Source organism: Lepisosteus oculatus, chromosome 17 (assembly GCF_040954835.1).
Source record: "Lepisosteus oculatus isolate fLepOcu1 chromosome 17, fLepOcu1.hap2, whole genome shotgun sequence".
Taxonomy (NCBI): Eukaryota; Metazoa; Chordata; class Actinopteri; order Semionotiformes; family Lepisosteidae; genus Lepisosteus; species Lepisosteus oculatus.
The window spans coordinates 16,739,533-16,762,769 of record NC_090712.1 but is presented as its reverse complement, the minus strand read 5'-3'; the positions used below and the strand labels follow the sequence as shown (position 1 = coordinate 16,762,769).

The window sequence follows — 23,237 nt, the reverse complement described above, 5'->3', positions numbered from 1 at the left end:
TTTAAAGTCAGTGACTTTGTTTAATCTGACTTTGACAGCAGCACATTGTTTTCTCAAGGACTAGAATGTGGGAGCTTCTCCATTAAAACGATAGATTTCGATTAAGTAGCTGTGTACATCAATTAAAAAATCAGAGTTTCCTTGAATCACTTCATTTAGTTACAGTAGGAAAGGTGCCTTATGCATTGTGGTTATGTTATTTGTCTGAAACATTTATGAAAGTGCTCATGTTTTACATTGTTAAATTTGTAAACGTAAGCATACCAATACACATTCTTGGGATTAAAAGACCAGTTACTATTATATTCTTTTGCACAGCAAAATGTGTGTGTCAAATGTAGCAAGACTAATGGATATACTGTATATAGATTTCCTAGTATGTTATTTTCTAATTATTTTTTTTAAAAGTGCATATTTAATGTGTTTGCAAAAACCCACTTAATTTTCTCACTTTGTTTGTCCTGGATGAACAGTCATTTTAAATCTGTCATTGACAGAATTTTTTTTTGTTTCCTTAGGGAATGTGGTTAATGGAACTATTGGTAAACAGATGGTTGACATGTTAGTAGAGTCCTCAAACAATGTGGAGATGATTTTGAAGTTCTTTGACATGTTCCTCAAACTCAAAGATCTGACGTCCTCAGACACCTTCAAGGAGTACGACCCTGATGGGAAAGGGGTTATCTCAAAGAGGGATTTCCAGAAAGCAATGGAAAGCCACAAACACTATACTCAGTCAGAAACAGAGTTCCTGCTTTCTTGTGCAGAGACAGATGAAAATGAGCTCTTGGACTATGAAGAGTTTGTGGAGAGGTTCCATGAACCTGCCAAGGATATTGGCTTCAATGTGGCTGTCTTGCTCACCAACCTGTCCGAACACATGCCCCATGATACCCGCCTCCAGACCTTTCTGGAACTCGCAGAAAGCGTGCTTAATTATTTCCAGCCTTATCTGGGTCGCATTGAGATCATGGGGAGTGCCAAACGCATTGAGCGGGTCTACTTTGAGATCAGCGAGTCCAGCCGGACACAGTGGGAGAAGCCACAAGTCAAGGAGTCCAAACGGCAGTTCATCTTTGATGTTGTAAACGAGGGAGGGGAAAAAGAAAAAATGGAGCTCTTTGTAAATTTCTGTGAGGACACCATTTTTGAAATGCAGCTGGCTGCCCAGATCTCTGAATCAGATACTAATGAGAGGTCAGCCAGTAAGGAAGAGAATGAGAAAGAGAAGCCAGAGGACGACAATCCAGAAATGGGCTTCTTTTCTGTCACCACAGTACGATCTGCTCTTCTGGCCTTGCGGTACAATGTGATGATGTTAATGAAGGTGCTTTCCATGAAAAGCCTTAAGAAACAGATGAAAAAGATGAAGAAAATGACTGTGAAAGACATGGTTATGACACTTATCTCTTTCTACTGGAGTGTTTTGATGGGCCTTTTCCATTTCACATTCAGTGTTTCAAGAGGCTTTTTCCGAATAATGTACAGTACTTTTCTAGGGGGGAGTCTGGTGGAAGGAGCCAAACAAATTAAAGTGGCCGATCTCTTGGCCAACATGCCTGACCCAACCCAAGATGAGGTCCGTGGGGAAGGAGAGGAAGGCGAGAGGAAACTCACAGACAAATCGTTGCCTTCAGAAGACCTTGCAGACTTGGTGGTTGCCTCTGATGATACTGATCTCCTCTCAGACATTTTTGGGTTAGACTTGAGGAGGGAAGGAGGACAATATAAATTAATCCCTCATAATCCAAATGCTAGTTTGACTGATTTAATCACTTCTCCTGCTTCTCCTGTGCCTGCGCCTTCACCAGAGTTGAGAAGAAGACATAAGGTAATCAATCTAGTGCACAGCTGTTAACAAAGTGGAATGCTGCTTGTTTATGAAGGAAAAGTAATTGATTTTGGCTTGCAGAACATCTTTCAAAGATAAGAGATAGAAGATAATATTCTGTTACTATAAGATTCTAGAAAAACAGAAAAGGCTAAACATTTTGAGATGTGTATGTTTAAGTAAAAAGCATTTAAATATCTTTTATACATGTTGAGACAAATGAGACTTCTATGACCAAGTCATTACACAGATCTTAGTGAAGGTATATCTCTTCCCAAAACTGCTATCTTTCTCTGAGCATGACAGCTTTTCTTTCCGTACCACTGTTTCACAACAAGAAGTAGCATGAAGTAACCTAACTGGAGTAGCAGAACTTCATATACTGTACATATTCTTATACTGTACGTTCAGGTTTTAACATTGATCATACGGTTGGATGGCCTCTCTAAGCAGCTCATAGTTGTGTTTCTTTATTGTTTTAGGGTGAGGGGGTCTCAGTGGAAGACAGAGAAGATAAGGAAGAGAACAAATCTGAACCAGAAAAGGCAGAGTATGTTAAGTGCCTGACCTGTCTTCTTAGAGTCCTTATTCCTCACAAAAAATGGCTTTCGTGTTGCATGGTGGTTCCAATATGTAAACCTTCCTACAATTGTATGAAAAGTAATGAAAACGTATGCAATAAAAAACAAAAGAAAAATAAAAAAGACTCATTTTGCAGTAAAAGAGCAAGAATTTCTTCCAATGACATTGAACAGCCGTCTGATGCTCCTCAATTCAATTTTCTAAGGAAGATAAAAAATATACCAGTTGCAATATTTTATTCTATAATATAATATCAACATATGTTATATATTATAATATTGTTTTATTTATTTTTGTCATTTGGCATTGTTTTTGGTGCATGAAATATAAAAGACAATTTTGCCCTGAAGGCCAGTAACAAGTATCTCATTCTTTCAGAGGAGAAGATGGTGAAAAGAATGATAAGCCAAAGGAAGACAAGCCTAAACAGAAGATCAGGCAGCGTCACGCCTTGAAATCAGATGAGCCAGAAATCCAAGAGTCTGCATTTTGGAAGAAGATCTTAGCCTATCAGAGAAAGCTGCTTGTAAGAAACACTTCATGTTTGCCACGGTTTCGAAGCTTTTTGACATTCTATGACAGGCTGTGGGAAATGTTTAGGAAGTTAGATGTCTTAAAATCAATCAAGATGGTTAGAATGACTTTCATACAGTTAGTGAAAATTGCATAATAACTTTTACATTTGTCTTTTTAGAAAGTGCACACATTTGAGAATATTTCCTGAAACTGATCATGGCTTGTTAAAATGCTTCTTTGTAGTGTAAACATATATTTCTACAGTTAAATGTTTTAATAGTAATATTAAATAATATTATCATATTTTACTGTATATCAATATTAAAAATACTGTACCCTTTCTAAAATGATGGTAAGATAAAACTGTTGTAGATATGGGTACATTTCTTTAGAATCATTTCAAGCCAACTCATAACGGATGCACAAAATTACTAATTTCAAAAATGCATTTACAGTATTAAAACAACTGGGAAAGGCTCCGAATACAACATCACTTAAAAGATAAATTCTTCTTACCTTCCCTTCTGTTGAGTATGTTTGACAATGAGAAACAATATTCATTCTTTCCATTTTTAAGTATATTCAATAATATATTTGATGGAATATTTCCAAGGCAGTCATTGTTCAATATCAATGTATATACACACTTATAATGCTGTTTTTTCTTTTGCATTGCTTGTCTTCAGAATTACTTCGCAAGGAATTTTTACAACATGAGAATGCTGGCTTTGTTTGTTGCATTTGCAATAAACTTTATCCTCCTTTTTTATAAGGTGAGACATCCTCAGTTTATCAGTTTATCATTGAGCCAATTTATTTTGGAAAGTACTGAATTACTTAGTATTAAAACACTTGATGTAGTATTTTAAATTCAAACCTATTCATGTTAATTCAAATTCTGGATCAATAGTTGTTGAAGAGATGTTATTTCACTTTTATACGACAGAGCTAATTACAGTATACCTATTTCTTCATCGATCCAGTATAAGTCAAAGCTTGTTTCTCTGTAATGATATCTCCCACCACTTCGTGACATAGTTTGTGAACAATTAATTTCAAACTCAGTAGACAAAACTGCGTCATGTGCTATTATTTCTTTATGATTGACTCATAACCTAAATTCTGTAAATGGAATCAATCACATAATTTAAATGGAGTTTTTAATGAAAGTTCGGGAGGAATGAAGGCAGCCGCGCTCATTCGACACAGCTGCTGCAATTCTCACTAATCCCGACGTAAGCAACCGGTCTCCATAAATATCAAACGTCCCCCTCTCCTCTTCCTCGTTCGTTTTCTGCATCCCTCCTCCACCCCCTCTCCACCTTTGCAGCTGCCCCATTGGTCGCATGGGGGTCCTATCCTCCCCATCCAACGGCCGGGAGGTTGGCCCTCAGCCAAGCGGGTTACGCCAAATCTCCACATCACAATAAATGATTCTAATTTCTCCCAAGCTTTCAGCTGCTGTCATTCCTCGTGAAATTAAATGTTATGGTGCTTCATTGTGTGAAAATAGTCAAATTGTCTTGAAAAGTGCTGAAGAGTTTATTTATTTATTCCTTTATTTGTATGGTAGTTGCTATAAGAAAGACTTTAAAGAGAAATAAAGCATTCAGACCTACTTGTTTGTTGGCTAATTAGATCTGAGAATCTCATCGTTATTTCTGAAGTATTGCATGGCATCCACCTTGGTTCTAGAGAGTTGGCTCCAGTCTCCTGAAATGCTGTGGCCCATGGGCAACCTCGCTGACACATAACTTCAAAGTATATTTCCGTTTCAGTTTGTTTTTCCTGAATGTCAAAAACATTTTCTTAGTTTAAAAGGAGCTGGGGCGTGTTGGCCGCAAAGGGATGAGAAAAGGTTAATTTCGCACTGAGAAGCAGAAGAAAGGAAGGTTGTTTTCATTCATTTCTTTTTTCAACAGCAGGAAATGAACCTTGCCTTGTTCCTAGTTTTAGAGGACATCGACTCAATTTCCGTCAGTGTAACTGATGCTCTCGTCCCGGATTGGCAGGTGTCCACGTCCTCGGCGGTGATTGAGGAGAAGGAGGTGGTGTACAGTGGAGCAGGGGAAGGCAGCGCCAGGTGGACCTCTGTGAGCAGTGTGCCCCACAGGACCGTCACTGTGCACTATGTATTGGAGGAGAGCAGTGGCTACATGGAGCCTACTCTCAGAATACTGGCTATTCTGCACACCGTCATATCCTTCTTCTGCATTATAGGATACTACTGCTTAAAAGTAAGACAAAAGAACTGCATGTGTGCTAATCCTCTAAGCAAATGGCATTTTACATACAGAGTTCAGTATATTCTACAAGTATATGTATCCTGAAAATGGCCATGTGGATCCAGCGTGTGATGTACAGTGTAGGGTATGTAGTTAATTTCCTGTGGAGGGTGTTTTAGCAAGTGTGTGAAATTCTCACCAGCAGAGTGAGACGAGCTTAACCTAAGCTTGGCCACTTAAAAGCTTTAGATAAATTGTATTTTGTAAACGACTGACAAGCTCAATATAGACTGGGTTTGTTCCTATCTTAGTTCAGCTACGGTATCTGAATGATCTAAAGGCTAGGATGCATAAGAATACCTGTGCCTTCTGCTATTTATTGATTTTACTGAATGTGTAAGTTATATTAATTGTGTTTATGTATCAGGTTCCACTGGTTATTTTTAAAAGAGAGAAGGAGGTGGCCAGGAAATTGGAATTTGATGGGCTATACATAACAGAGCAGCCATCTGAGGATGACATTAAAGGCCAGTGGGACAGGCTGGTAATTAACACACAGTGAGTACATGATACACCCTTAATTATCACAGATAGCGGTTAGTTATGGTCACATGGGGTATGACTTGATTGCTATCCTGCAAGATGTCAAGGAGGTTACCCATGGGAAGCTGTAACTACAATATTAGCTCAGCTCTGTGTAGGCAAGAGGCTCCAATGAGGATTTACTGTATGAAGTCTCTTGTATTGTCACTCATTTTGAAGTTAATACATAATACATAATATATTGTTTATATGTGATAATACTGCACCCCCTTCAGTGTCACTTTATAAATTTTGTTCTATACTATAAATATATAGTATACAGTATGTATTTTAGATACAGTATAATATATTTTATCACAGAAGTATGACATACTGTATGTTTTGAAAAATATGAAAGATATCCTCTTTATTTTTGCTTTTCAGGTCTTTCCCTAACAACTACTGGGACAAGTTTGTTAAAAGAAAGGTGTGTTCTTAAAAATAATTTATCGGTAACTCCAAAGTACATTGCCATATGCTAACTGTGCATTTTTGCACTGAATTTTGATTGGAAGATTGAGTACAATTTGCATTTGGACGAAAGACTTGACTGCTTTAGGAAAGTGCTTTTAGATTTACAGTATATACAATAAATACAAATATACTCTATACAGTATATACAGTAACTACAGTATTGGTTTCCTCAGCCTGGATTAGCACTAATCTTAGACTACCTGATGATTTTTAGGTCTTGAGTATACACAGTACAGTAGCTAATATTGGTCTATGAAATCAACTGTAAGGGAGGGATTTGTTTTATCATTGAAAAATAAGGCAGTCTGAACACATTATTAAGATTATAGTTAGAAGAGTTGTGTGCACAATGAAAACATTGCAATTAAAAAAATCAGACGCAGTCAACAGAACTGTACATTACAAATTATTGAGATAAAGGATATGAGGTAAATATATCTGAGTGGTGAAATCTTTTAATATGATATCCTCCTGGCTGCCCGGCGCACAGTAAATATGGGATTGTCCCACACGCTTTAGATGCGTTGTTTCAATTGGGAGAAGTGCACATCGCCATAGTCTTCATCAGGAGAAGGTTGAATTCTAAAATAACTAAATAAGGATTCCTCTTCTCATATTATAGTATCAGCTCCATATCCATGTACTTGTTTTCTCATTTGCCTTGGAGGTCATGGACAAATACGGAGAATTTTACGGACGGGACAGAATCAGCGAGCTCTTGGGAATGGACAAAGCTGCTCTGGACTTCAGTGATACACAGGAGAAGAAGAAGCCAAAGAAAGACAGTTCATTGTCAGCTGTGTGAGTTGGGTTTTATTACTGGATTGAATTAAAGCCTCCGCAGAGTGACTGATAGTCCTGTTTATCTCCAGTTCTGTTTTTACAGTTATTATGTATTGTTTTGTAAAGCATACCAAAGTCTTGTAGCAAAATATTTTGGGCACAAAGCATAGTAAGAGTCTGTGCTCGTTTTGACTCTCTTCCTGTGACACGTATTTAGCTGGCAATGTGTAAAAGAGTGTGTAGTTAAATGATAATGTTTTCTATAGTGTTTCCAATCAATAGATGGCACTAATGTTAAATGGCAAACTGAAGTGATCAGTTCTGACTGAAGGATAATGTTTATTGAGCCAACAATGAGACTCTACATTACCTAAAAGAGATTCAAGTATTTCGAATTGAAATTCATCTCTTACTTTTACTTAAGTAAAAGGTTAGAATGATAAACAAATAGGGAATAAAGCAAGACTGACTTGATATAGCCATGGGATTCACCAACTGAAATGTTTTCAGAAGTAACTATAGTTTACTGCAGTTGTAGGTACAGTGAATTAATCACCCGAATCTTAGTACTTGTCAACTACTTGACTGTAGGAGTGCCCCTTATTTTTATAGCGGTGGAAGTCTTCCTTTTTTATTGTGATGGGAGCAATCAGTGTTTCTTGCAGTTTAATCACAAACACTTTTTTATGGTTTTTGTTTCGTTATAGGTTAAACTCTATTGATGTGAAGTATCAGATCTGGAAACTGGGAGTCGTTTTTACAGACAACGTACGTAAGCAAAGAGATTTCTGTATTGTGTAGCACAGCTGGGGAAATAACAGTAACAAGTTACTTACTGTATATAAGCGATTACCTTTCATGATGAACAGCAACTTGGAGGGAAGAATTTTGAATGGTAATGATTTTCAGTGATATATGTTGTATGTGTACCATAAAATAATGTACTGTATTTTCTCTTTAATCATTTCCCCTACATTTTCTATTTTAAACGTAAATCTCTTACATACTGTAAATAATCACTGTACTTCTCAGAAGTAACTTAGCCAGTCTCTGTTGTCAAATATTTGCATGATTATAATTTTTATAGGGGTACAGTAATCATTTTCACCTATTTTTCAGCAATCAATAGGCCAGAGAAAAATGTTAGTATCAGCCAATCAAAGACATGGCTCAAAAACGGTTTCCTTTATTTTGCAGTCGTTCCTGTATCTTGCCTGGTATATGACGATGTCAGTCCTTGGCCACTACAATAATTTCTTCTTTGCGGCACATCTTCTTGATATAGCCATGGGATTCAAGACATTGCGAACCATTCTGTCTTCTGTCACACACAACGGCAAGCAGGTATCTTTGCACAAATTGATAGTGATAAAGGCACTTGTGGGTGGGGGGTGTTTTTAATTCTTCATAGAACTGCTCACGAGAGATGTACAGTAGGAGTGTGGTGGTTTCCCGGAGTGCTTACCCATTTTCTGCTGTGCTTGATTGCTGTCCTTTGTTTGTACTGTGCTAGAATGAACTTTATTAGGGACATAAAAATACATACATAGAGGAATATCCAATGAAGACATATCTTTTTTTTCCTGACAGAAATTTTTTTGAAATTAATTTCCTTATGTATTATTTTCAGCTGGTATTAACTGTAGGACTGCTGGCTGTGGTTGTGTATCTGTATACTGTGGTGGCCTTCAATTTTTTCCGCAAATTCTACAACAAGAGTGAAGACGGAGACATTCCTGATATGAAATGTGATGATATGCTCACAGTAAGTATGTTTATTGTGTAGGCTAGGATTGTGTATGCTACTGTATGTCATGCTGGGAACAATGATTTATGAGATTGTAATAATAAAGTGTACAGTATACTTGTGATATGCATTATCTTTGTGTCCTGTGAAATGCATGGGTTCTCTTTCTGATTACCACCCTGTAAAGTAACACACAATGTTCATGTGGCATCGCAGTGCGGAACAGCACAGCTATAATCATATGGTTGCCTTATTACTTTTTAATTATTTCTGCCATGCATTAATAGACTCAACTATTAAATATGTCAATGTTTTAATTGAAAATTCTCAAAGATCTTTTCTTTTTAATACATTTTTGGATGCTACATACAAAAGTATATCCTCTATGGATTTTAGTTGTTGCCTGAGCTTCCTCAGACTCTAAGAATTTTAAGTAGCCCTGTTTGCTTGAGATTGACAAGTGAATACATTAGTGTACCGGTTCTTAAATTGTAATTATCTAAGTCTCTGGGGCTGCAGTACAGATGTTTGGAACCTTTTTTAGCAAAACACTGCATTCAAATTGAAATTAATTTATCAGTCTTGCACAATGGAACATTAATAGCTGATGATTCCTTGAGGTCCCAAGGGATCTAAATTAGCTGCACAATTGCTTCCCAGATTCTTAATTGCTCTCAATTTTAATTGACATTGCATAGAGGTTCTGTAAAAATACAGTACTAATACACCATTGTTAAAAATAAGGCACACTGCAGACATTCAAAACAATCTGGAGCCACTGTAAAGGGATTAGATTCTGTGGTCAATGAACTGTGTTCACTCTAGGCTTAATGTCAAGATGTTTTTAATTGAAGGCAATGCAGTGCAAAGAGCAGATTGAGACATATTGCACTGAGAAAGGTATTTCTGTGACAGTTGACACTGCATACATGTAAATATGCCACTCAAGGCAGAATCTGAGATTAGTACCTTTCCTGATACAAAGTTTGAAGTGACAGAAGATATCAACTTTATGCTCTGCCTCCCTTCTCTTAATCCTGCTGGATTCAGTGAACCATACTAGTCTATCTCCAGTTCTCTGTTCTAATTAAGGACAGGTCAGGGACTAAAGGGTCATCTGTTTCCTTCTAGAGAAGGTGACAATGGCTTAGCTTCCTGCAGTTCTTGGCAAAATTAAGAGCTAAGATTGATGTCTCAAGTGCCTTTTGTTACATAATGTGAATTTTATTTTTAAGCACTACAGTGAACAGTTCTTATTTTTTTGCATGGAGAATATGTATTACACAGCATGTTTGAAATTCCGTTTTTTAAAGTGAAGGCAAGCAATGAAATAAATATTGAAAACACCTATTGTGTATCCACACAAATTGTCTACAGTATATACTGTATATATATATATCTTTAAGTACTGTATTTAGTCTTATAATTTCAATCTATTAACAGTCAACAGTAAATAATAGTATATAAACTGTAAGATGTTGATATAGAGATGTTAGAAAGGATGTACTGTATATGTCTATTACATGTAGGAACCATGTTAATTTGAATTGTAACGCAGGTTTTTTGGATGTTTGTGATTTAGGAATGCTGAATGATTCATATACAGTACAGTACTGAAAACGTGCATGGTGCACAGGTTAAACGTGGGTTTAGGCTGGTGAGATATGTGATTCTTTTTTAAATAAAATCTAAGTACTGTAGGTAAAGGTTCTAGGTACATTTTTTTTGTTTCTCAGTGCTACATGTTCCACATGTATGTGGGTGTGCGGGCTGGAGGAGGGATTGGGGATGAGATTGAAGATCCTGCAGGAGATGAGTACGAGATCTACAGGATTATTTTTGACATCACCTTCTTCTTCTTTGTCATTGTTATCCTGCTGGCCATCATTCAGGGTAAGACTGATTCTCTTCCTTTTACCAAGAGTGCAAGTTGACTGTTGAGCAAGGTCACCCAGGTGAAGCTCTTCATTTTCTTTTGAGTGATATAACTTGAAAGTTCACAGTCCTACATGTGCAGGGTAGTCTTTGTTTATTATAATGTAGGTTTATAACTAGAATATATTTGAAATATCTGTTTTCTTTAGGTATACAAGTACTCATGAATGTACTAACCTTTCCTATTAGTATGTTACTGATATTATCAGGAAAACATTGGATACATGTACATAAATATTTTTCAGGTTTAATAATTGATGCCTTTGGTGAATTACGAGACCAGCAAGAGCAGGTGAAAGAAGATATGGAGGTGAGGATTATATTCTTTCTCATGCCTGCATTTTGGTATTGTGCTCTGAGCAGCATATTTCCGATGGGTTTCATATTTTTGCTGTTACAGCGAGAAGCTGTGAAACCCAAACAGTATAATTGACTTGTGGTGTTGTGTGTGGTGTCTCATCAGTTACTATCTGGCTGTTTGTGTAATTTGAGAATGTGAAGAATTATCATTTTCTCATTGGGCAGTCACCCAGAAAGACTGATAATTACAAGTTATCTTTGTAATTGTGACTCATTGGTCTACTTTTGGATGTACACTAACTTGTTTAAGTGAGCTGATCTTATAAATGCAACATTTCAGGGAGAGTTCCTTCATGGTAGAGTATAATGCACATGTAAGGAAAGCTCATGTTTCTTTTTAATATTTTAGATTTTGATGTAATGTCTTTTGGTCACATCCGGATGTATTATTTCCATGAAATGTAACATACTGATCGTTGCTCCATCTTTGTTTTCCCCCTCAACTTTCAATTCATAATGGGTCAGACATTCACACTATAAGCAGACTCTGTGGTTGAATTCCTATGCCCAGCATCCGGCACATGCTCTGGTTCATGCTTATTTCAAACTTCACCCTGCTATTTAACACCAAACACATAAAAAGGATCAATTAAGGTTCAGTAAGCTTAATTAATGAAGGAGCTCAGCTGGAATAGAAACAAACAAACAAAAGACTCAGGAATACACCATGACCAGGGATCGGAACCCTCGATTTAACGAGGGTAATTTGAAGCCATAGTGAAATGCATGGGTGGCAAAACAAACTCAGAGTTGGCCTTGACAGTAACTAGGATTAATGGCTTTGTGGATTAATCTGAATGTAATTCTGTGGTCACAGGTTAGAGGACTTTTTAGTTTTTCCCAAGCAGTGAATAACAAAATAAATAAAAATTAGTAGTGATTACATTAAAAAGCAAAATCTATGCTTGTGAATGGCAAATGACATGAAGTAGAAATGACTCACAAGGCTGTCGGTTTTGAGGTGGGTCACCTCTTTCCTTAAAACAAGAGTAAATAGAGATCAGAAAAACTCCCAGTAGAAAATGGCATCTGTTGTGACTGGTGATCAGCATTAGAAGTGGTCTCTACACAGAATGAATGCATTTCATGAAAAGGGCATTGCAGATCTTAAAATACGAAGGCCTTATAGCATTTTGGCTCATGCCCTTTTCATACAAAATGGCAGGATCACTTTGCACATAATCTGTTCTTGAGCTCAGAAAGCGATCTGGGCAAGATGCACTTTAACAGAACACGCATTTGTTAGGCAGGTTCAAGAGAGAAGAGAAAATGCTTAATCTCATGCATGTACTGCAAATAAGTGAAATAAAAGATAAAATGGAGACACATTTCTCATGTAACCAAACAGTCAGTGATTAATACACTATCATCTGCCATGCTGCAGCTCCTTGGCTGTTTTGGCCAGGTTTGTAATGAGAGTTTCATGACCCTCATCCTTTTTACCAGGTTTGTATTCCTGAAGACAGCGCTTCCTGGGCGTTTTAGATTGTACCCCCTCCTCCCTTTCCCATTCTTTTTGTCTTAATGTGGTAGGCAGTGGAAGGGGGATGCAGGAGTCTATATATACTGTAATATATATATATATAAAAGTGTATCCACAGTGTGATGGACATGTTTTATTAATCGTAGTTCTTTCAGTGGTTGGCTCTGTATACAGTACGTATTTACAGCGCACACAGTAATGAATAATTTAATTATTGCCCTTAAACTCTTCAATATGATTTATATCCATAAAAAAGTATTCCGATATACTGTAAATTATTAATGTTACTTGTGTCAGTACTATTTAACCATCTGTAACTTAGTAACTATGGTAAGGTCTCTACAAAACAACTTGAGTGATTGCTCAGAAGCCAAATGATGTTCAAAGACTTTCAGATTTTTCTCCTTGTGATACAGTTTAAGGATTGATACAACAATTTAGACTGAAACTTTCCTTTCTGTTGTCAACACAGTAAATTTATATAAGAATCAAACCGTGCAAACATGGCCTAAAAAATGTTAAATCTCTTTTTTTCAGTAGCAGTTGAGTTGGTGAGATACTTCCAGTACTATAGGTGTGATATACTCACCTTACCTATGGGTACTACTAGTTCAACAAATTGATACATTTTCAGGATTAGTGGACTGAAGACGGAAGCACTTTACTGTGGCGTTTGATAATGAAGATTAATTTAATATCACTGTACATTGTATTTTTTAAAGCCTATTCCTATTTGGCTTGACAGAGTAAATTTTCCTTTTCCATTTTCTCATTTGCGTTATAAGTTTCAAAAGTCTTCCCCTTCCTTGAGAGACATTTTCAAGCATTCCATCTCAAAAACCTACGTGGATTCTAATACTTTAATCTGCATGGGATTTACCAAAAGACACAAGTATCAGGAAAATAATCTGGGATAAAAAAAACACTTAAATTTGACTAATTTTAGTAAAATGTTAGAACCCAATGGTTAATGTTAATCCCTTGTGCCTAAATAACACCTGTTAAAGCTCATACCACACACTTTGTCAATTGCTAGCAAACCTACACAGATCTTTCAAATGTACAGCACTACAGTATCTAGCTATCTTGATGTTTGTGGATACGTCAGATCTTGTCTATTTAGTGGGCAGGAGAACAGAGTAATTTGAGGACTGGTGCATTGCTCACTTACATAGCCCTGAGCTCATGGGCGACCAAGGCATCCTAGCCAGAACAATGTGGTGCTTTACAAGTTGTGCACTGCCTCCTAGAAAATGGTGGACATTGTAGGCTAATGATATATCCTAGCCTCAAGCTTGACAGCCAGAGCTCAACTGAACTCCAAGTGAGGGCCTCACCTGAAACCCTAACTTCAATAAACCATAGCTTGCAGGGAATACTGCATTAATAAGTAAACTAATTCTTGTCACCTGCGGCTGACCGGTGAAGTGTGCACTTTCTTAACTGCTATAGGCAGATGTATTTTGTAGCTCACCATGAGATAAACTTAATGCGAAGAAGCATTGCCTTTTAAAATGCGGATTTGCCATTTATCAGCTATTCACACCTTTGCAGACTACTGTATATCTTTTAAACATTATCTGAGTTGGGTCCTTAAAATTGCCATGTTCTCGAGGCAGTGCTATCAATTTTAGTAGGTAGTGCGCTTCTAGGAAAAGACAAGGAGGAGGAGGAAAAGGAAGATGGTTTAAGTTAAAGTATGGTGTTCCAGTCGGAGATCTTTAGAAGTTTGCATCTTTAAAATGGCAAAAGATTGTAATTTTAATTTGAAAAGTCACAGGACTGCATACATTTTGTATTCTTAAAATATTAATTGCTTTCAAGTGTTATTGCGAAATTCAACCACTGTGGTAAAAATACACTAGCTACTGCATAGTAAAAGTCACCAGTTGCTTTTCTTTCATTTTGCTTAGTTGTGGTTTGCAGTGGTAGACGATTACTAATAGCATCAGAAACTTCTTTTTCTTTTGCAGACCAAATGCTTCATCTGTGGAATTGGCAACGACTACTTTGACACAGTCCCCCATGGCTTCGAAACTCACACGCTGCAGGAGCACAATTTGGCCAACTATCTGTGAGTATACAACGTGCTTGTGTGTCAGTCACATTTGGCAGCCAAGTTCCCCTGCTGGTACTGTGAAAAGGCAGAAGAAAGAGTAATGAGCTGCATGTGCTTGGATTGCATTCTGTCACTCGTCAGGCAGCACCGTAGAGTACAAGACTTTCACTGCTGATGAAGCTTGTATTGAAGAAATGTAAATCTATGGCAAAGTTACTAGTAAACTGATTATTTCCAGCAAGGAAATGAACATAACAGTGAGACACTCAAAGCAGACATCCAGCGGGCCATTTTAGTATGAATATTTAAGCCTTTGGGAAATTACACAGCAAAGGCTTCTAGGGACCAATATTTAGACTATTTTCTTCACGCTGTTTATTCTTTTTCGTTTGGATTATTAGCAGGAATTGTTAAACAGAGGGCGTCTTCCCCAAAGACTGAAGTCTGAGGGTTCATCTAGTAAATATTCATCATGCAAGCTAAAGCGTGTTGTGTCAACCACTTGACTGTTGGTTGCTCTCTGAATATCCTTCTTATAATTCATACCAAATGAAATTTATAATTTAAAGTGCCTTTTCTTCCTATTTATACACTTCATAAATATTCAGTGCCTATCGGTTAATTTAGAGGTCAACTTATGAGAGGAAGCTCCTTATATTTTACATATAAAAAAGAGTTACTACATACTGTATACACTTAATTATAATATTGTATATATACAAATATATATAAATATTTTAATATATATATAAAAATGCATATTATGTTTCTTGTATAGAATGTTGTATATTAATTTTTACACACACTTTGAAAATATTCGGTATATGCCAGCTTAATAAATACTTAACACTGCAGTAAGGTTGGTTGACTGCCACCAGTTATTAATTTAATACCCCTTTCATTTTTAAATGCTACATTATTTTAATAAATGTAGTTTTTCCACAGTTTCTGTGTGCATAGTACTTACACGTTTTCTTTTTTCCAGATTTTTTGTGATGTATCTCATTAACAAAGACGAAACTGAGCACACAGGACAGGTAATGTGAATATGAAATGTAAACATCATACCTCAGGAAACATTTGGTTTAAATAGATAAGACATGCACAGTAAGCCAGATGGTTTTACGTTCTGCAATCCCTGTAAAAAAAGAATAAAAAAATAAGATGTTCTGTCAGAACTAGATAAATCAATGTTATTGTTTGCAACAAACAAATGAACAGAATATAACAACCTTAAAAGTTGGTTACCAAAGATATTGTGCTATTCCTGACAGGAATCCTATGTGTGGAAGATGTACCAGGAGCGTTGCTGGGAATTCTTTCCGGCTGGAGACTGCTTTCGCAAACAATATGAAGACCAACTCAACTGAATACAGACTTTACTCTTTCTTACAGCAAAAAGAAGAAGGCGAATCACCTTCGAATTACTTCCTTTGGAATGCTTTTCAAAATTTGTACATATATGATACACTGTATATCATTCACTGTGTGCTTTTGGAGCACAAAAGCTGTGTTTTGATGACTTAATGCTTCATCTATACATTTGCTTTAAAAACTCACATTGAAAAGCAAAAAAAAATAAAAAAGAAAATCTCACATTGATTTGACCGACTCTGGAGACTTCTGGGAAATGTCTTTATTTGGAGAGCACATGTATAAAAAAAAAAGGCAATTATCTTGCTCATCCTAAGTCTCTTTATTTCTTCATCCGGAATGAGATTGTATATTTTGTCGTGTACAGTGGAGATACAAGAATGGACTAAGGGCAGTGATGGGGAAATAGTGCCTTACTTAGTGCAGGTTGAGCTATGCAAGTGGAAAAAGTCGAGTGCATGACTATGTCACAAAACTAATCATTGTCAGATGTATAGTCGTGTTGAATTGCTGACTGTGTGACTGGATGTGTGTGAGAGAGTATGTGTGTCTCAGGACAAATGTAGGGTATTCATATCAAGCTCAGTCATCACTCACCAGTACTTCAGCTCCTGTATTTCTTATTTTGGTAATGCTCTTATGCAATACAGCAACAGAGTTAATCTTTGTACAAAAGAGTGAAAAAAATCTTTGAAAAAGATTTAATCGCATGTTTATTATGCAAGTTTAACAAAAACTTAAAAGACGCAAGTTGATCAATGTTATACAAAATGTTTTATAGGTTTAAGATATTGATATCTCTATAGTGTTGAAGTGTTGTGGGCTTTACTGTAAATTATGAAACAATGTCATCAGCCAAGAATGCATAATGATATAAAAGTTGATTGTAGTCTCTTCACTTTTTGCCACCTGTGATTTCAATAGTGTAGTTAGGGATTATTCGTTGACTCATTTTGATTGAAGCTGAAGCAATACCCATTCAGGGAGTTCATCAAACATAATTGTAAAAGAACAATGTGTAGAATACTCCATTTCGGATTGTTTCCAATTGTAATGCCAATCTTTGCAAATAAAACCTTCAGAATAAAAATGATTTGGTGCAGTCAGTACCATGAAACGCTACACTTTAAAGAATAAACACGGACTCTGTATGAGTATACAAGAATGTTGTGGTTAACTTTAGTGATGTTTAGAATTTCAAAATGAACTAGTGAAGGCTTACCTCTTGCTCTTAATTGTTCCTTCATCATTACAGTAAATTACCTCTAAGTATGAACTAGAAGTAGGGAATTAGCGTGTAGGTTTCTTCTTAGAAAAGATTGATTTAGAAAGAACCATACAATAGCATTATCAAAATATACACTTTAATGGCAGATAATTATACTTTAGCTATATCTTATTATTAGAATGATTAACCAAAGACAATTCATTGTAATTTAGGCTCAAATACAGATTTTGGTACTGAACTTTGCTTCTTTTAAGATCTAATAAACAGCAGACACAATGGGTTGAGTTGCCTTCTGTTGAAGGTTACCAGTGTAACCTTCTTAGGTCCTGTTTGCTGGTATTCAATTCATATTAACAGCATAACACATTTACACAATTATAGCATGTCAGTTTTATAAATGAAGAAAACTCTGATTTGTTCAAATACAAGTACTGTATAGGCACTCCCTGGATTACGTGACACTTGCATTTCCCAAATACCGTATTACTTTCCTTAAATCACATGTAAATTAAATTATTATGATTAGTGTATTTTTATGGCTATGTATGCATAAAAGGGAACTTCCTTTGGCCATGTTAATAGCTTCCTTACCTTATTGAACCCATGGTTTTATTTCTACAGAATCTAATTAAAACATATTTTTGTGTTTTAAATTAAAAAATATAAGTTTCATTACAGTGAAATTTGATTTATGAAAGGGTTTCTGGAACCAAACCCTTGCATAACTTAAATGCTCTCGTTTCCATTAATAATAACCTTTAGTTTAAATAACATCTCTGAAAGCAATCATCTCAAAGGGCTTAATTATCCTGAGACAATTAAACACTGGGTCTTCTCAACATTGCCTGACTCACTGGTATTTTATTTCTGTGAACAACATTTACTAGTGGTTAAAATGGCTTTTTATAAAGAAGAAATTGTATAACAAAGGATTGGAAGTATTTAATTTCACCTGAATTTTAAGCAGACTTTAAGCATCTGTGGATTTGCATGATTTTAAAACAAACTGCTATTTATTGAACCATGGAGATGTGGATACTGTATTAGCACATTTGAAAAATGCAAACTAGATGGATTAAAGTTAATTAATAAAGCCAAAGTAAATGTTTGTCAGATTTAAACACCCTCTTAAATTGCAAAGCATAATTATAAACCTACACATTACACAGATGTAGTCAACATGATTTTTGGGTCATTTTTTCAATCTTTTTTCAACCTTTGTTTTATCATCAGTCCCATATCTGAATCTTGAGCCAGGAATGCTGTTCAAGTTGAGTTGATTCTGAGCATGAAATTAATTGCTTGTAAAGCTTGATCAACAGTGGCTACAGAAGAATAGAACAATTTGGAGACCCAGGCAAGACACATCGATTTATGTACTGCAGTGGAGATAATGAAACCATTAACATACCTAAAATTGGCTTTGATAATCTGGAAGACTCACATTCTGCTTCATCGTTTTCAACCATAAATACTATCAGAGTTCTGTTTTACAGGAGCCAATCCTACCAGGAGACCATGTGTTTGAAGAGTGAAATAATATTTACAATTTAAAATTTGGGGAAAATCAGTCTTTTAGAAGGTGTATCCACAAAAGGTGCAGTAAAAATGGACTGGTTATTACAAGAATGTTCAGATGTGATTTTTAATTATTTTAGTTCTTATTAACATATAACCTCTGTTCATTCCATCTGTTTATAGCAATGTACAAACATCAGAACTGTAATTTTCATATTCATTCTATTAATAAGATGAAGATTGAATAGGATGTGCTGTCTCTTACAATAAATCCTTAATTATCCTGAATAAAGCGCAATTCAGCTATCATTTCAAGAAAAAACAACTTTATGGGAGTAGTCATTTGTTTTTCTTGATACCGACAGTTTTCCCTGCCCTGCTTTGTAGCTTTAACTGGAATAAAAAAATAAAACCAACCCTTAATAGCGTCAAAGAGACTCGTGTTGCGAGTTAGGATTTGGTATGTACGTGAAAGCTTTCACTTATCATGTTCCAGTTATACAATGGATATGGGCATGATATTTAGAGAAATGTAAATGAAACTTATACTCACCGGCCCACATGGCTAGCCTTGATTAAAGGTGCCCACGAGAAGATTAATGACTTTGTTGGATATGACCTTATGGTACAAACCCCTAAAAGGGATAACACAGTAATAATAAATAGTAATTATTCTTACCACTCTCTGACTCTAGCCACCTCTCTGTCTTCCTTGATGTATTAGCAATTAGAGTGCTTTTGATTAAGCTCATTAAAAAGCTAATTGACAGAGTGAAGAAAAAAGCAAAGTGAGGTAATCTGATATTAAGGCCAGCTGCAGAAGGATGTGAATCCGAGTCAAGGCTAGATAGTCTTAAAGGAGGCAGTCATTCCATTTGCACTGCACTATAGAAGCTAGAGGAGGAAAGTGCAGCAGGGCCTCCTTAAAAATATTAAGGTCTGCGAGTAAATCCACCAACTGAGTAATCTAAGGTAGTCAGGCTCATACACAAATACACTTTCAGTACACTTAACGTCACCATTTGGATAGAAACAGCCTTTTCATGTGATGAATGCCACTGTCTACGACACGATATCCAACCAGTTGTTCCCGTCTGGTTTTGTATTACATAAACTGGTTTCATGCGTGCATTCCGGTTTAGTTCCCGAGAACTAAGAAATATTAGTCATCTGTCACCACCATTATGGCACTGATTCAACCCTGCATTCTATTTTTAAGTATGATCTTTTGCGCATTGTTTTTATTCTTTTTTTAAAGGACGACTTGTTTATTTAGAAATCGTTACAAAAACAGTATGTAGCTAAACAATGTAAAAAATTGAAAAAAAATCTTCTAAAACTTTAGAATGTAAGTGTCTCTAATGAAATAGCAGTCTGACCCTTTTAATCCTCTAGAAAAACTGTTCAGGCTGCCAGCTCTTACCTGCTGGACAGCCTTGGGACAGCAGAGTCGAAGGTGTCAAAAATCGGTGTTCCAGCATATTACAAGATGATGATATGACCTACTTCCTTCTACCCATTTTCAAACAACTTCCTCTAATTTAGGGTCACGGGGGGAGCCAGAGCCCATCCCTGCAAGCAATGGGCGCAATAGAGGGTAGACCGTAGCTACTGTAGGGCTGCCAGCCCAGTACATGGCCCACAAAGACACGGGTAAAGACGCACACAATACCAATCACACCAGGGAACATTTTCCCAGAGGCCCATGAACCTACAGTACAGTACCAGAATGTTTTTGGACCGTGGTAGTAAACCAGAGCACCTGGAGGAAAACCACAGGAACACGGGGAGAACATGCAAACACCAGCTCCGAAACTGAACACAGGTCCCCAGCGCCGCACCACTGTGACTGTGCCGTCACGTAACCTACTTGTATTTCTTAATTCCGAGTTCAGAAAATTCTGTTCCTCTTTGTAACTAGATAGCCATTTTATCCAATACATACTGTACTTTCTTTGCAACAAACGTTTATATCCACCTGTCTGGCGGGCTACTTTTCTACACTATTTCATGACTAGATTTAGCAAGTTGGAAGCTGTAACTGTTTGCAGTCTAGTCTTGTTAGTGACCTATTTATTTAACTCTTAACAAATGAAAATTAGTTCTACACTGATAAAAAGTAAAATTTACTTTGCAGGTGTGGAGCTTTACTCAGATGAGCAGGAATAAGAGAGAGAGACGTGGGGTGGGAGATTCCAAGTGAAAAAAGAAACAGTGAGAACAGACACCTGCCAGATCTTTTCTGCAGACCCACTGCCACTCCTACCAGCCATTCACATTTACTCACAATTTCCATAGCCGCCCACAGCAGCTACAGGCACTCGGTGCTGTTTGAGCTACAAATACTGTACTTGTCCAACAGCACACTTATACCTATAGTGTATGCCATCTTTAGACAAAATTGATACATTCGTCGGGAGGCACAGTTGTTGTCTTATAGTGCTGGGGCCTTGGGTTCCATGTTCTCCCTGTGTTTTCATGGGTTTCCTCCAGGTGATCCCGTTTCCTTTCAAGTCCAAAGATATACTGGTAGGTTAATTGGGTTCCGGGAAAATGGACACTGATGTGATTGTGTGTTTACGCTGTATTTGCCCTGTGATGGACTGGCGTCCCATCCAGGATGTATCCTGCCTTGCACCTTATGCTTGCTTGGATAGGCTCTGACCCGGGACTGGATATAGCACTTAGAAAGTGGTAGGACCGATGACACATTCACCAGCATGCAACTAATCCACTTCTACAGTACAGTACATCCTTTCAATTCACATAATGCTGGCTCTCATGCTTCCCTTTGTGAGAAGTTTTGTGTCACTGTTCTCCTTCACCTTAAATTCTGGTGATTCTTCCCCTCTGTTCCTCCCCTCTCCCTTTTATTTCTTCCCTCTCTCCTTCTTCACATGCTTAAGGGGGCCCTCACAGCCTCAATGTTGAACGTTTTACTCTTTCTTTTTACTTTTCAGTAACCTTGAGTTCTACTCTCAAGCTCAGTTCTCTAGCGGGCCAGTCCAGTTTGTGGCCACTGTGATGACACACCATGTTTCAAACCAGCAGCGGGAGGTGGCATCCCACCAGGGAGCGGGGCAAATCCGACATGGAGAGTGGGTTGGATCGGATCCTACATGTCCAGGATCCTTACATCCATTCCACATTTAGTCCAAAACAGAGAAGACTAAGAAGCACCTGATGTCAGCAATTCAAAATCCTCAAAGGCACTGATACAGTGGTCTTCTTCAGAACGGACATCAAAACACAAACCAGAGGGCGCAAGTTGAAATCACAAGGTAGTGCAACAAGGAACAGGAGTCATGCCATTACCCTAAGGGTTGTGGGAAAAGCTTCCCAGTTATGTGACTGAAACCATTTTGTTTTCAAGAAAGAGCTGAAAGAAATCCTTGAATGAATTAACTACTGGCTACCAAATTAACTACATGGGCTGAATGGCCTCTTTGTAGCCTCTCTTATGTTCTATTGAATAACTCACAACTATCAGCCCACTGAAGCTCAGCATGAGCCTGGCCAGTACCTGGATGGGAGACCCTCCTGGGAAAAACTCAGGCTGCTGCTGGAAGAGGTGTTAGTGGGGCCGACAGGGGGTGCCACTAAAGCCCCAGTGTAGTGACGGGGACACTATACTGTAAAAAAAAGGAGCCGTCCTTTGGATGAGATGTAAAACCAAGGTCCTGACTCTCTGTGGTCATTAAAAATCTCAGGGTGTTTCTCAAAAAGAGTAGGGGTGTTACCCCAGCCTCCTGGCTACATTTCCCCCTGGCATTTACCAGTCATGGTCTCCTAAAAAATTCCCATCTATGAACTGGCTTCATCACTCTGCTCTCCTCCCCACTGAGAGCTGGTGTGTGGTGTGTACACTGATGCACTCTGGCTGCCGCCGCATCATCCAGGTGTGGGATTCACACTGCTGGAGGTGGAGGGGATCCCCATTACTTGTAAAGTGCTTTGAGTGGAGCGTCCAGAAAAGTGCTATGTAAGTGTAAGCAATTATTATTATTGTGAATTTAAATCTATGTGAAATCTGAGCTATAACAAATATTTTACATGTGATTTAAGGGTATACAGCTTCTATTTTAAAATAAAACTTGATTTATTATGTCTTAAAAGACATCTGCACCAAAGAAAAACATCTGTGTCATTTGAAATTTTTATCCAATCATGTTTATTTTCTTTGTTCTACTGTAACTACAGCAAGCAAAAACGCCTGCACTAAAACATTGGCAGCTTTTCCCCACATCTGTTCATTAGTATTTAGATGTTTCGTTTTTGTTATTGAGATCCGTTTTCACAATGCAGAGGCATTTTTTAACTTATGTACGATATTAGTTGTAGTGTATAGACTTGCATGTTAAATAATCTCTGCCTTGCAGCAGCTTTTAAGCTAAACTATCCTGTCAAACACTGGCCTCTTCTATACAGCATGTGTAGTCACTGTGCTCACAAGTTCAAACTCTCAGGCAAGATCTCGGAGAGTCAGAAAGGTAAATTTGCAAAGTACTGAAAATGTTGCTTCTGTAGAAAATAATGCCAG

At 37.2% G+C, this 23,237-nt stretch overlaps 1 protein-coding gene and 1 long non-coding RNA gene across 3 annotated transcripts in view; one reads left to right on the top strand and one right to left on the bottom strand.

Moving 5' to 3' along the window:
• The window catches only part of ryr2a (ryanodine receptor 2a (cardiac)), a 195,641-nt gene extending 178,600 nt beyond the window's left edge, over positions 1–17,041 (top strand). The window contains 16 exon segments of the mRNA XM_015362834.2: positions 519–1,831; positions 2,314–2,381; positions 2,792–2,939; positions 3,616–3,702; positions 4,942–5,166; positions 5,582–5,712; positions 6,121–6,163; positions 6,878–7,011; positions 7,701–7,761; positions 8,191–8,337; positions 8,624–8,758; positions 10,477–10,633; positions 10,921–10,985; positions 14,492–14,592; positions 15,563–15,614; positions 15,852–17,041. Of these exon segments, the coding sequence (XP_015218320.1) occupies positions 519–1,831; positions 2,314–2,381; positions 2,792–2,939; positions 3,616–3,702; positions 4,942–5,166; positions 5,582–5,712; positions 6,121–6,163; positions 6,878–7,011; positions 7,701–7,761; positions 8,191–8,337; positions 8,624–8,758; positions 10,477–10,633; positions 10,921–10,985; positions 14,492–14,592; positions 15,563–15,614; positions 15,852–15,947 (2,963 nt within the window). The 3' untranslated portion in view covers positions 15,948–17,041.
• Positions 14,566–23,237, bottom strand: part of LOC138223878 (uncharacterized) — a 33,238-nt gene continuing 24,566 nt past the window's right edge. The window contains exons 3-5 of one of the 2 annotated variants that reach the window (XR_011182265.1): positions 19,251–19,332; positions 15,646–15,715; positions 14,566–14,652 (exon numbers count right to left, since the gene is read on the bottom strand). This is a non-coding gene — a long non-coding RNA (uncharacterized lncRNA). The remainder of the gene's footprint in view (positions 14,653–15,645; positions 15,716–19,250; positions 19,333–23,237) is intronic. The other variant, XR_011182264.1, reaches the window with a different exon arrangement.